Genomic DNA, 15325 nt, shown 5'->3' with positions numbered 1-15325 from the left:
TCCCTGCCATTCACAGCAGTATAGGAGACATCTTCAAGATCATGAATCCAACTTCTCTACTTCATAGATGAAAAGGATGCCTACAAGGATGCATTAAATGGTCAAGCACATAGCAGGGTTGGGACTAGCATTTTGGCCTCCTGAGTCCACTTCTCTTTTTTATTAGCATGCAAGAATAAAAAATTAAAATGTCCACTGTCTAAGGAAATATCCCGTAGGTATAAGAACACAAGAGTTGCAGTCCAAAAAGGTCAGGGTTTTCTGAGACTTAGAAAAAAATCCCTTAAACTGCCTGAATATCAGTTTCTTCATGATGAAATGTACATACTACGTATGCTCCAGCCATCTTACAAATGTTTCATGGCAAACAAGAAAACATATCCAAGAAAACAAAAGATTTTTTAGAGAAGGGGACAATTCTGTACTGACAGAATTTTGCCTGTAAACAATGGAAACATGTAAGATATAACAAATAAGAGTCATAGTTAAATTATTGGGTGTTAATTCTCTGACTTCAAAATAACCTTTTCTACTTTAATAATTAACCTTGAAATATCTTGCTTTTATGCATTCATTCATTCTTATTCAATAAAGATTCACCAACTATCTGTTGGATATCAGACACTGGGAAATGAAGGGCATGGAGTTCAACAACACAGAATTGATTTTCAATCTTTCAGAATTTACAGACATTAAACGTGCAATTGTAGTCAACTGTAATGAGTGTAAGAATGAGAACAAGTTGCTCTAGAACTGTACAGGCAGACCTGATTTTATTGTGTTTCACTTTATTGTGCTTAGCCAATATTGCTTTTTTTGACAAGTTGAACGTTTGTGGCAATCTTGCATCAAGCAAGTCCGTTTTTCCAATGGCATTTAATCACTTTCTGTCTCTGTGTCAGATTCTATTAATTCTCATGGTATTTCAAATTTTTTCATTATTAATGTATTTGTTATGGTGATCTGTGATCAGCGATCTTTGACATTACTTTTGCAAAAAGGTTATAACTCACTGAAGGCTCAGGTGATGGGTAACCTTTTTAACAATAATATATTTTTACATTAAGGTAGGTACATTATGTTTTTAGACAAAATACTGTTGCATACTTAATAGACTGTGTTATAGTGTAAGCATAACTTTTATATGCGCTTGGGAAACCAAAAAATTCATGATTCGCTTTGTTGCAATTTCGTTTTATTGGGATGGTCTGGATAAGAACCTGTAATATCTCTAAGGCCAGCCTGTGCTTTAGTGTGGGGAGGGAAGGTTTCTATCTAATTGGAGGCTTGGGAAAAACCTTTAACAGAGAGACATTTGAGCTGGTTCCTGAAGGATAAATAGCTGCTGGGTAGAGATGAGGAGGCGGTGATAAAGAGCAGACAGTGTTCGGTGTGTGGGAACTGTACATACCGAGATACAGAAGTGAGAAAGTGAACCCTGTTCAGGGCTCTGAGGGAAGCTCAGAAAGGGTAAGAGGAGTGGAGCCTGAGAGGAGATGGGAGACCCCAACAAGGGCTGGATTGTGGAATGCAGAGTGAGTTAATAGCCTTAAGGGGCTCCATTTCCAATCCATGAAGCATGGGAAGCCATTGAAGTTCTAGACAGTGGAAAGCACTAAGGAGTGAGATGTGTTTTTAAATTTTTTTTTGCTGAATGAAAGATTCTTTAAATTCTAGAGTGCTTTATAATTTTCAAGTCACACACGTGATTTCATGTAATCCTACAGTAACTTTCCCCCCAGCCCTACATTGCTCCTCTTCCCTTCCCTCTCCCCACGAGTAACCACTAATTTGTTCTTGTTATCTGTGAGCCTGCTTCCTTTCTTTTTGTTTACTAATTTGTTGTGGTTTTCAGATTCCACATCTAAGTGGTATCATACAGTATTTGTCTTTTTTTATCTGACTTAATTCACTTATCATGATGCTTTCCAAGTCCATCCATTTTGTCGCAAATGGCAATATTTCTTTCTTTCTGGCTGAGTAATATTCCATTACGTATATTAATGCTGTGCTGTGCTGTGCTTAGTCGCTCAGTCATGTCTGACCCTTTGCAACCGCATGGACTGTAGCCTGCTAGGCTCCTCTTTCCGTGGGGATTCTCCAGGCAAGAATACTGGAGTGGGTTGCCATTTTCTTCTCCAGGGGATTGTTTCAACCCAGGGAATAAACCCAGGTCTCTCACATTGCAGGTGGGTTCTTTACTGTCTGAGCCATGAGGGAAGCCTGTATATATTAATATATACCACAAATATATATTAATATATACCACAAATAGCACTATAACTAGTTGGGGGACAAGTTAGCAAGAAAGGAACAATAAGAGATTGTGCTATGGTCTAGGAAGGAGCGTTTTGCCCAAACACTGGAAATAAGCTTCACTTTCAACTTCTCTGCTACAATTATTTCTTCTGTACAAACTTGCCTGAATCATTGAAAACTGTGGACCATTGATCACACTGAGAATTGTTGGAGTCATTAAAAAGAGGTTAATGAATGTTGTCAAAAATAATGTATGGTAATTTAATAAATGTGAACTATTTTGAAATTTAGTCACTGAATAGATGCTTCCCTCTAAAAACTGACTAAAAACAACTTGTTTTAGCCCTAAACCAGTGTCAGCTAAAAAAAAAAATTACACAAGCTAAAAGTTGAGAGTTGTGTTTTATTTGGCGGACTTTCTGAGGACTATAGCCTGGGCTACAGCCTGTCAGATTGCTCCAAGGGACTGTTCCAAAGTGGTAAGAGAAGAGCCAAGATATACAGCAATTTTTGCTCATTATATGTACGTGTTTTTTCAGAGTCAAGATCTGAATGATTTCATTATATTTCTAAAGGGCTCTATGATCAATGTGAGAACCACTGCTCTGAAGTTCCCTTAACCCAGGTTTGTTTTATTTATTTATTTTTTATTGGACCAGAATGCTTAGAGCCAAAGTAAAAAAGCCATTTCCCTTTAGTGGTGTTTTCCAGATGGACCTTCTCTAAAGCAGAGTAGAAATGATTCCACCCTCTCCAAGACCTAAAGATGCTTGTCTTTGTGTGACCCTGCTCACTTTCTCCTTCTGTCCCTCCCACCACTACTTGCAAAGATTCATCAATACGTTGCTCCATAGAGTTAAAGGCAGCTCTCCATATCCGTGGTTCCATATCTGTGGATTGAACCAACTCTGGATCACAAATAGTGGGGAAAAAATTCCAGAATGCTCCAAAAAGCAAAACTTTACCACACACCAGCAGACTGACTATACCCCATTTACACTGTGTTAGATGTTACAAGTAACCTAGAGATGATTTAAAGTATGTGGGAAGATGTGCATAGGTTGTATGCAAATATTATGTCATTTTATACATAGGACTTGAGCATCTGGGATTTTGGTATCCAGAGTGGTAGTCAGGGAGTTGTGTCCCAAAACCAACCTGCTGTGGGTACCAAGGCACAATTCTACTTACAATCCTGCTGTCTAAGGCTTGTGAGTCTGGAGTCAGACTGCCTGGATTGGAAATCCCAGCTCCATCATTAAATGTCTAATATTGGATCCATCTCACAGCCTCTATGTCTCAATTTCCCCACCTAAAAAAAAAAAAAAAAAGATAATAGCATCTTCCTTAACAATGTGGTGAAAACTAAAAGAAAATAGCAACTGTAAATCACTTAGAACAGTGTCTAGCATTTAATTACTCTCTGTTAGCTTATTATTATTTCTTACAAAATTTATTCATAAAATGGGGACCTTGAATCATTCATTTTCACACTGACTCTCAGTTTGAACAATTGCATGGTTCTGTTTTTAAATGCAAAAGCAGGGAAAAGGGAAAAAAGACATGGATCAGGATTACTATAGTCATGAGCAACACTGTAATTAGAGGTTGGGATTGCTTTTCCTGAAGTGGATATGCACAGCCATGTCATGTCAAAGGCACCCCAAGTCACAACACACGAAACACACAGTCTCTGTAAGAACAATGCTCGGCACACACATAGGTTCAAGAAGAGCACTAGTCTCCCCCCTTTCCTTTCATTCAGATTGCCATGACTGAGCCCTTCTTGTATAAAGCATTCAGATCTGCCATTGTGGATATAATCAGGGAGGGCATGCCTGTGGGCTTGCTCCAAGTCTGTCATCTCCCACTGCCCTGGACTATAGTTGCTCTGAATGGAACCTCAGACCTAGTCAATTGCCAGGCACACAAACATTTGGTGACCATCATCACCAGTAGCATTTAGTCTCTTTCCCGCCAGACCTGCTGCCTCAGAGAATGATGTCTAACTCTGTAATGACTATCCCTGCTTCTGCAACTATGTCTTGGGATAGGAATCAGATGAGTAGCTATGTACACTGAAATCATAGACTTCTAAATTCTCCGACTTTTAATCACTTAAAAATAGTGAAGAGTCTCTCTATATACATACTTATATATTATTATATGTATCTCCTTTTTATGTCTTTCCTGGTGGTTCATTGATAAAGAATCTGCCTGTCAATGCAGGAGATGAGGGTTTGATCCCTGGGTCAGAAAGGTCCCCTGGAGAAGGAAACCCCCTCCGGTATTCTTGCTTGGGAAATCCCATGGAAAGAGGCATCTGGTGGGCTACATACAGTCCATGGGTTTGGGAAAGAGTTGGCCATACCTTAGCAGCTCAACAAAATATCCTTTTTAACAGGCTCTCACCTTCCATACTGCCTTGGAGTTCTGCTTTTAACAATGTCGGCAGTGCTTCATCAGCCGCAGATGACGACTTGAAGTTTTAGCTACTTCACTGACACATATGTTATGAGAGCTCATCTTTTCTTTACTTTGCCCTCACACGAGAGATAGCTCCCATGTTGTTTCAGGAAAGTAGAGATCAATAAAATGCAAAGTACATGTTTGAAAGTGAAGAGTCAGTCCAAATTCAATGACCTACACTGTGGAAAAACAATAATTCATTAAAAAATAGATTTTAGTGAACCCTTGGTTTATATTCCAAAGTTAAAAATAGGAATGACCCTATTTCTAGGCTATCATACTCACCTTTAATTAGCATGCCAGGTGGGGAGTTGGTTTAAGATGGTAAATAGAGTGAGAACTAAGGGGAGTTCAGTTCAGTTCAGTCGCTCAGTCGTGTCCGACTCTTTGCGACCCCATGAACCGCAGCATGCCAGGCCTCCCTGTCCATCACCAACTCCCGGAGTCCACCCAAACCCATGTCCAGTGAGTTGGTGATGCCATCCAACCATCTCATCCCCTGTCATGCCCCTTCTCCTCCTGCCCTCAATCTTTCCCAGCATCAGGGTCTTTTCAAATGAGTCAGCACTTCACATCAGGTGGCCAAAGTATTGGAGTTTCAGCTTCAACATCAGTCCTTCCAATGAACACCCAGGACTGATCTCCTTTAGGATGGACTGGTTGGATCTCTTTGCAGTCCAAGGAACTCTCAAGAGTCTCCGCCAACACCACAGTTCAAAAGCATCAATTTTTGGCATATAAATCTGGGAAGGACAGAGAGGGCCTGAAATGAAGCTTTAGCATATCAATTAGCAGTAAGAGCACCTCCTCACAGAAAGACTGTAAGGGGAGAAGTCTGGGGGATGGGGGAAAATTTGTTTACAATCAGGTCTCAACCAATATGGGATGAAAAAAATTTTTTTCAGTTTTATGCTTCTATTCCTAAGAGACTGAAATAATATAGTCATAGTATTTATAAGCACTCTAAGACTATTCAGGGACTATTTTATTTCAAAGCTGAAAGCCTCAAATGGGAAAAAGAAGTAGAAAATTAATTAATTGTGTTTATCTTTGCATTTCAATTCTCAAATCCTATCTTTTTTTGAAATAAAAAATTTCTCTTCTCCCTTATATTCTTTAGTAAATAAAAATGTTTTGTTTGCATTAATGCAATTGTATTTGAATTTGCAACAAAAAATCTAAAAACAAGGAAGATGTTCTAAAATCTCTGGTCAAGGTACATAGTTGCAAATAAAAGAGAGTGTTCAAGGGACTTCCCTGGTGATCCAGTGGTTAAGAATCCACCTGCCAATTGAGCAGACACAGGTTCAATCCCTGATTCAGGAAGATTCCACATGCCGCGGGCCAACTAAGCAAGTGGACCACAACTGCTGAGCCCTTGCCCTGGAGCCGGTGCTCTGCAACAAGAGAAACCACCACAATGAGAAGCTCAAACACCACAACGAAGAGTGGTCCCTGCTCCCCACAACTAGAAAAAGCCTGCGGGCAGCAACGAAAATCCAGCACAGCCAAAAACAAATCAGCTAATTAATTTCTTAAAAAGTTTACCATTAAAAAAAAGATTGTCCAAGAATAAAAACGTAAGACATTTAAGGAGTGTATGCCATCAGAACCCGAAAATGTATTCCCCTGGATAATATACAGATGAAGGAAGTAAGTCTACAAAGAGGAGAAATTATTTGAAGATTTTGAATTATTTTGGTAGTGGGCTTGAATAAAGCTTATATAAATATATATATTTAAAGATGTTGCTAAGACGTGACTCTCAGACTTTAGAGAAAAGTTCTATTTAGTTACCCTTGCAAACTGTTTGTCTAATTTTTTTTTTCTCAACAAATGGTTTCGATGTTCCCTAAATTTTTCTGGAATTTGGCTAAGTGCGTAGGTGTCCTTGATGTTGGCATCAATCAGATTCATCATTGAATGGCTAAGTGAACCCTGTCGGTTCTGATCCAGTCTGGAAGGCTCTGCTTGTAGATTTGCAGATCATCTTCCTGTGTCCCATACTGCATTCATCAGCCAGTGGAAGCTGGGATTGATAATATCTTTATTATCAGACTCTGCTCAAGTAGCCATTTCAATTTCCTTTAGGTATGGTCAAAAAGTTTTTTCTTAAAGATCAAGTTTCAAAGGACAATAACCTTATGTAGGCTTATATGAAAACTACATATAATATTTACATTTTGGAAGTTATATTAGCTCTTTTCTAAGTTAGTGAACCCTGTTTTGTCATGTAGTAGTATTTATATTTGCTTTTTGTGTCTCACCTCTCAAAAAGCAACTTATCAAAAACTTTGTTTTGAGTGGTTCAAAACATTTGCGGATGACAATTCTACCTTTTGGCTGTCAATTATGACTATCATTGTAAGTCACATAGTACAAGTAAAATGTATTATTTAAGGTCTGAGTGATTGAAATAAGAAATTTACGAGATGCAGTTGCTATCAAACTCCATATGCTAAAGAATTGAAATACTTTATGAAAAACCATGATGAAAAATAAGACTTTTTCTTCTTCATGTACAAGTAACAAAATTGTTCTTGGAAGTAGAGTTGACGATTAATGCCAGAATCTGTATTAGCTTGGGGGATTTTACATGGAATTTCTTGAGTCATTCCTTTGCCTTGCAAAGTACCACTCAAGAAACTGATTTAGACTGTTTTCATATTCTCATACTAGGTGATTGCTCTGAGCTGGCATAAGAATTATCCTGTGCGGTTTACTAAGGGTCTTCTTCCCCTTGACCTTCCCCATCCCTCCTATCTGTTTACTGAACTCTTCCTTTTGAATGCCTATGACTCTGCTGGTACCCTCTGCTCCAAATGTAGTGCCTTGGCTCTAACTGTTCCCTCCGCCTAAAAAATTCTTCCTCATGAATCAACTTGCTTGATTTCCTCACTCTTTTAAATATTTACCTTAAATATCAGCTTTTCAATGAAACATAGTTTTTAATACTGCTGCTCCAACCTGTCCTTTCTCCCCAGGTGAGGTATTGGGTTGGCCAAAAAGAGGTTTTGCACTGAGGTTTTTCTGTAACATCTTAGGGACAAATCTGAACGAACTTTTTGGCCAACTCGGTACTATTGTGTCCCCATTGAACAGGTGAGCTAATTAAGCCTCAGACAGGTTAAATGAGTTAACTAGTTCAATTTAAGATAGTTACAATTTTTGCCTTTATAATTCTTTAATAAATATCCTTATGCACGCATATTAAGTCGCTTTATCCATGTCTGACTCTGTGTGACCCTATGGACTGTAGCTCGCCAGGCTCCTCTGTCCATGGAATTATCCAGGCAAGAATACTGGAGTGGGTTGCCATTCCCTCCTCCAGGGAATCTTCCTGACCCAGGGATCGAACCTGGGTCTCCTGTATTGACAGGTGGATTCTATACCATCTGAACCACCTGGGAAACCCAAATATCCTTAAACGCATATCTTATTTTCCCCTCAGGATAATTTTCCATATGTAGACATGCTGGCTATAACAGTAGGCATATTTTCCGAAAGTATACTATTTTTTGGCTTTGTGTTTTAATTGTAGTGGCAGCAATGGCAGAGAGCTAAAATGAAGTACTATATGAAAACTTGGATTTATGTCATGTAAGTTGAACCAAGCATCACTCTTTAAGATCTGTCAGGTTTTCCCCCTTGTCAAAAGGTACTTGCTTGGTCCCTAGAAGAGAAGTGGCTCTTTATCCTGGGAGAAAGTAAAAAAAAAAGTGGAAGTGTTAGTCACTCAGTCATGTCCAACTCTTTGCAACTATGAACTGTAGCCTGCCAGGCTCCTTGGTTCATGGAATTCTCCAGGCAAGAATACTGGAATGGGTTGCCATTCTCTTCTCCAGGGGATCTTCCCGACCTAGGGATCGAACCCAGATCTCCTGCATTGCAAGCAGACTCTTTACCATCTGAGCCACCAAGTTTGCTCATAATTTGAGCAGTAGCTGATACTTGGTCTTCTCTTATGCCCTTGGGCCACTGAAGGAGAAGAGGTGAAAGGTGATTACTGCTGCTAAGGGCACGCGCCATGACAATAGCTGTTTGTCCCACCTTTGACACTTCCATGTAGATAGAGCTTTAAGCCAGGTACTGCTTTATCCCAATTGTCTCTTCAGGTTTCTTTGAAATATTTGTGATTTGCTGCTGCCAATCTGCTGCTCTCTGACAAAGTACCCAGCATGGAATTGAAACAAATACTAACTTTTTGGTAGTATTCTTTAAAAGCTTTCTTTTCCAAAGCTAAATAAATCCTTGTGCTTGATTTCAGGAGCTAACTTAAAAATGAGGACTAAAACAATATTGTAGATCAACTATACTTCAAAAAAAAGTTGGCTTGAACTTTCCTGATGGTTCAGTGATTGAGACTCTACCCTTCCAATGCAGGGATGCAGATGGCATGGGTTCAATCCCTGGTCAAGGAAATAAGATCCCACATGCTGCATGGCACAGCAAAAAAAAAAAAAAAAAAAATTGACTTAAGAAACATAGAAAAATTGAGGACTTATTTCTATCCCTTCATCATTTAACATGAGCTACTAACCTGAATGATAATGGGACCTTTTCTTTTTAACAGTCGGTGGCATCTATACTGTGATTCAGACAAAGGCCAAAACTACAGCAGATGAATGGGGAGACAACTATTTTCTGATGGGTCCATATTTTGAGCATAATATGAAGACTCAGGTGGAACAGTGTGAACCTGTGAATGATGCCGTTAGAAGAGCCATGGACACGATGAACAAACATGGCTGCCAGGTAAAAGACACCGTCAGATGCTTCATTCAGCAAGTCTCAATAAACTGTTGTGGAATCACACCACACTTTACATGAGCTCATGAGAAAAGACCACTCATCTTCTTAGACCAAAGAAGTTGGTTTATGAGAAAGATGATGAACTTGATTTTAGATAGGTTACATTTGAGACACCTTATGAAAACCTAGTAGTATAGTAGGTTTGGGACTCAGCAGAGGGTATAGAATAGAGATGCTTAGGGGAAAGTCAGTTGTGTCTAAATTGTAATTGACATTATGGGTGTTTATAACATTATTCAGTGGAAGATTATAGACTAAGAGGCAACATTTTGAGCCAAACCTTGGGCGATGTCAGTGTGTTAGAACATCCACATGAAAAGAAGTCAGGGACTGCAAAAGTAGAAGTTCAGCTAATGATTAGAACCAGAAGGGCCTTGTAGTTGTGACAGTGTTAAGATTCTTGAAATGGGAAGGTTATTCTGGATTATCTGGGTAGGTCCAATGTAATCATAAGTATCCTGATATTAGTAAGAGGGGAGCAGTAGAACTAGAATCAGAGAGGAGATATGACAACGTGAGCAGAAATTGAAGTGACGAGAGCTTTGAGGTAGAGGAAGGGGCCACGCGCCAAGGAATGCACACGGCCTCTGCAAACTGGGCAAGGCTAGAAGACAGATTCTCCCCAAGAGACTGCTGATGAAATGCACCTCTGCCAACATGTCAGTTTTAACTCATAAGACCCATTTTGGGGGGCTAACCCCCAAATCTGTAAGACAATAAATTGTGCCATTTTAAGCTACTAAGTTTGCAGTAGTTTTTGCCATCTCAATAGGAATAGAGATATCAAGGTAAGGAAGGAGAGAGTTTCAAGTATAAAGGAGGGACTGGATCAACCAAGGATTGAACCCAGGCCAGTTGGGTTGAGCAATACTCAGGTCATTTGTGGTCATCTTGCTAATGACAACTTCAGAGGAGAAAGTGGGGTTAAAGCAGATTGCAGTAGCTTGAGGAATGAATAAATAGTGACATAAAGGATACAGAAATGTGACTGTGAGGCTTTTCTATGAAGAGGAAGGATAAAAGTTTTTTCAAGTGATATGGCTTTGAGAATTCATGTTTTCTTAAATATGAGTGAGCATATTTATATTCCAAAAAGAAACATCCAGAGGATAGAGAGAAACTGAAAGCTTAGAAGGAATAGATGATGAAACAGAGTAAGGTCACTGGGAACAGGAGAAGAAATGAGATCCAAAACCCTACTGAAAGGATTGTTCTTCACTCCTTTTGCTCAAACTGGAAACACAGGATAAATGCAAACAGAAATGAGTTACTGAGGAATTCAAGATCATTTCACTCTGTGTTTTCAATGATCTTAAGTGCTCAAGATAAACTTCTGAGAGCTAGAAGACAAGTATTAATATAAGAGTGTAAAGAAAAAAATTCTGGAAAAGTGTTAAAGGAATAGGGAAAAGAATTTCCAGACATCGTTAAAGTATGTGTGTGTGTGTTAGTCGATCAGTCATGTCCGACTCTTCGTGATCTCATGGACTGTAGCCAACCAGGCTCCTCTGTCCATGGAATCTTCCAGGCAAGAATACTGGAATGGGTTGCCATTTCCTTCTCCAGCGGATCTTTCTGACGCAGGGATTGGACCCAGGTCTGCATTGTAGGCAGATTCTTTACCAACTGAGCCACTAGGGAAGCCCCTGCTTAAGATATAGTCATGACTTTTTAATGGCACAAATATACACAACTGTGACTTTCTCCAGCTGTCTCCTACATAGGAATGAGTTCTGTTTTGAGAGCACATTCTCAAGTTCAATTGTCTGTTCACCAAAGTTAGCCTAGGTACCCAAGTAACACAATCGGCTATATAGCACTGTCCTGTAATAGGTTTATAATACTTTTCACACAAACAATATATAAAAAATGGACACAAAAAGTAAAACATTTTTAATCTTACAGTACAGTGCCTTGAAAAGTGCAGTAGTATGGTCCCACAACTAGCATTCAAGGGCTGGCATCAGGTAAACAGACAAGAAGATTTACTGACTGGAGGAGGGAGGTGGGAGATGGTAGAGATGGAGGATCGTCAGCAATAGGAGGTGGAAGGTGAGTTGCAATTTCACGCATGCCTGATGTTGATGGCACAGGGTCTGGGGCCTGAAATAAAGTACTATACTACTGTACTCTATACAGTACTATACAGTAAAGTACGCAAAAGCAAAACCGTTTTTAGAGGATGCACACGTGTGACCGTGTATGCCACACACGTGAGCTAACTTATGTGATGGGACATGTGAACGCGCGTTTGCATCTTTAAAAGTTCGCAACTTGAAGGTTCATGTGTAGAGGGGATTTACTGCAGTCAGCAGCCTGACTGAAAGTGTTAGAAGTTAGATAGTTGGAGATTCAGTGTTGTTTAATTTCAGCACGTGTGCAACGAGGCAAGGTGGCATAAGTCTTGAAGGTAACTGTGCAATTGACTGAATTAACGGTTGAGTTGTTGGACAGTTGGATCTGAAATGGACAGGAACGGAAGTAATGAAAGGAAAAAAAATGGTGATGATGTAGGACAAGAAGGAGGGTTCTAGAAACTGGAGATGCTGAAGAGGAAAATGAAAGAATACATACACTGGGAAAAACACAGTGAGAGAAGTACGGAAGTTGTGGTTGAGGGGTACAGTGCTAAGGTTAAACATTTCAGAGGAGTAACAATTCGGCTATTGACAAGGTTAAGATTGCAGCCTTGAGCTTGGGGGGCTAACAGGCGGTGGACATGAAGTTCTTTAAAGTCAGTACGGTCAAATAGCTATGAGGTAAGTGTGTAGGATACAATCTTGGATTTTAAAATTTCCCAGAATAAGGTAGAAAAGTACCCAGGAGATTCACAGAACAGGGAAAGGTAACATGTTTGGATAATGTAAATTTCAGAGATGTCTTTATATACAAAGAATAAGGTTTTAAAAGTTTCAGTGTGATGTAAAAAAATCTGCACTTTCCTTCGCTTTCACCTGAGGAATTTTCTAAGAGTTTTCTAAGGAATTTTGTAAGTTTCTAAGAGTGGAAAAAAGAGTTTCCATTAAGATGTCGATAGGAGTGGTGGTGTCTAGGAGGTTTAGAGTGTAGAACATTTAGTTTAAAAGGTAAGTTCAAGTCCCAGAGGGTACTTTGGAAGCATATGACAGTGAGAATGGTGTGGAGAATTAGAAGAATAGAGAAGGCTGCATGTTATACTGTTGGGATGAAATGAGTGAGATGTTAGAAGGGGTTCACATTTGAAAGTGTGAAAGTGAAAGTCGCTCAGTCATGTCTGACTCTTTGCAACCCCATGGACTATACAGTCCATGGAATTCTCCAGGCCAGAATACTGCGGTGGGTAGCCTTTCCCTTCTCCAGGGGATCTTCCTAACCCAGGGATCAAACCCAGGTCTCCCACATTGCAGGCAGATTCTTTACCAGCTGAGCCACAAGGGAAGTCCAAGAATACTGGAGTGGGTAGCCTATTCCTTCTGCAGAGGATCTTCCCGACCCAGCAGTCGAACTGGGGTCTCCTGCACTGCAGGCAGATTCTTTACCAACTGAGCTATAAGGGAAGCCCCTCACATTTGAAGCTCTTGTGAAAGAAGAGGGAGATGAAAGTCATGATGAAACTGACTGCTCTCAAGATTCCAAGCAGATCTCTGATGTAAAGATGTTTCCTGTCATGAGCAAGAATACACTGGAAGTCAAGACAAGCTAGCTTACATTTTCTGTAGTTTCAACACTTCACTGTGCTCTTAGCTCACTGCATCATATGCCACATATCAGGCAACCAGTAGCTATTTGTTAAATGAATGTATAAATCAATGAATGTCCCAAAAGAATCTATTGAAAGGTTGTTTGGAGCTCAGGAAAACTAAATCTGAAAAGGAAATTATGCCATGATAAATACTGAATTGCAGTGGGTGCAACTGACAAGTAATGAGGACTTTTCAATGTTTACCAAGGCATGGATGGGAGAAAGAAATCACCATGAATTCCTGAGTCCCAAGCAAGGGAATGGTGATCAAATGGGCTTTCATGCTCTGGAAAATTCAGCCTTGGGAGGAGTCATAAGGTCAATGTTAGCAATGTAGACAAATTCAGTTTACTAGAGAGGACTAGATACCCAATGAGAGAGGCTCTTCGCTTCTGCCAACTTCAAAAAGGGTTTGAAGTCACTTATGGAATTGCCTTGCACATAATAGGAGAAGAAACATAAAATAAAAAACATGAGTAAATTACTATAGAAAAGTGGATACCAAAAGGGAAGTTAAAATTTAGATATACAAATGACTATATAGTTACAACTGGAAAAAATTTGAAATAGCTACTGCATTAAAACTTGCACAAAGCAAAATATTTTGGAATAAAATAATCAATTTGAAGAATATAATAGACTTAGACTGCTATCTTAAAGAGAAAATGTGTCTTGCCTGTGTGCGTGAAGTCACTTCAGTCATGTTCAGCAGTGCAACTGTATGCACCATAGCCCTCTAGGCTCCTCTGTCCATGGGATTCTCCAGTTAAGAATACTCGAGTGGGTTGACATGCCCTCCTCCAAGGGATCTTCCTGATCTTGCGTTTTATATCTCCTGCATTGGCAGGTAGGTATTCTACCACTAGCACCACCTGGGAAGCCCCCAAAATATGTCTTGGTCAATATATTTAGTTAAGACTTCTTGCAGCAACCATACTGGGAAACACTTATTGTCACTTTTTTTTTTTTTTTTTTGATAGGAGGAATAAGAGAAATCATATACCTTTGTCTAGAGAAACAACCTAAAACCATGAGCTCAAGGTCATGGGAAGGTAATGATAGACAGAAGAACAAAGATCACATGATCTATATACTTCATTGTTGAATGACTAAATTTAATGAAAAGCAAGAACTTGGAGATTCTAGATGAATGGGTGCTGGCTCATTTCCTCTGCAGGCTCAAACATGAGATGCTCCGTGTTATCACTATTGTTTCCTATATGGCTTGTGTAATCTCCGGAGTTCTTAAATACAGTTTCTATCAAGCACAGCTTCTAAGTACAAATAGATTTTCCTCCCCTGCATTGCCTAGTGTTACTCCATGGCCATGTGTCCTTTCTATGGCAGGTGCGCTTTGGAAGATGGCTGATAGAAGGGAGTCCTTACGTGGTTCTCTTTGACATTGGCTATTCGGCTTGGAACCTGGACAAGTGGAAAGGAGACCTCTGGGAAGCATGCAACGTTGGCATTCCTTATCACGACCAGGAAGCCAACGATATGCTGATCTTTGGGTCATTAACTGCCTGGTTCTTGAAAGAGGTACTGTTTACTGTAGAGTCCCATGAGAGAGGAGAAGCATATTGTAGTACCCAGCAATGAGCCTCTGGTTTTTAAGCTAGTTTTGAGATGGTACCGTTATTAACTGTTTTATTGACATATCAAAGGAATCTGAGAAAATGCCTTCTTGTAACTAAATGGGGATTCTCCAAGCAAGAATACTGGAGTGGGTTGCCATGCCTTCCTCCAGGGGATCTTCCCAACCCAGGGATCGAACCCAGGTCCCACACATTGCAGGCAGATTCTTTACAGTCTGAGCCACCAGTGAAGCCCTGTAACTGAATACCAGTCTTTGAAACATGGTGATAATCATGCTTATTAATATTTACCTCATGTCAGGTTTAACTAGAACAATGTGGGTAAAACACCCAATTATATTTCCTGCTACATAAGTAATATTGAGTATATATGCAGGAAAAAATATTCTACATCATGGACTATGTACATGCGTTCCAGCATCAGGGGAGTGGAAATGGCTTGAAATATTTGGTTTTGTTCATTCCTGAG

General features: G+C 39.7%; 1 protein-coding gene across 3 annotated transcripts in view; it reads left to right on the top strand.

Annotated features, from left to right (window-relative positions):
* Positions 1-15325, top strand: part of GYS2 (glycogen synthase 2) — a 60973-nt gene that overhangs the window by 2852 nt on the left and 42796 nt on the right. Inside the window, exons 2-4 of one of the 3 annotated variants that reach the window (XM_043882310.1) lie at positions 2799-2884; positions 9302-9483; positions 14609-14800. In XM_043882310.1, coding sequence (XP_043738245.1) covers positions 9376-9483; positions 14609-14800 — 300 coding nt within the window. In that variant the 5' untranslated portion in view covers positions 2799-2884; positions 9302-9375. The remainder of the gene's footprint in view (positions 1-2798; positions 2885-9301; positions 9484-14608; positions 14801-15325) is intronic. The other 2 variants (XM_043882309.1, XM_043882311.1) reach the window with 2 other exon arrangements.

Source organism: Cervus elaphus, chromosome 22 (assembly GCF_910594005.1).
Source record: "Cervus elaphus chromosome 22, mCerEla1.1, whole genome shotgun sequence".
NCBI lineage: Eukaryota > Metazoa > Chordata > Mammalia > Artiodactyla > Cervidae > Cervus > Cervus elaphus.
Note: the sequence above shows the minus strand (reverse complement) of the source record. Positions and strands in the feature narration are given on the sequence as shown.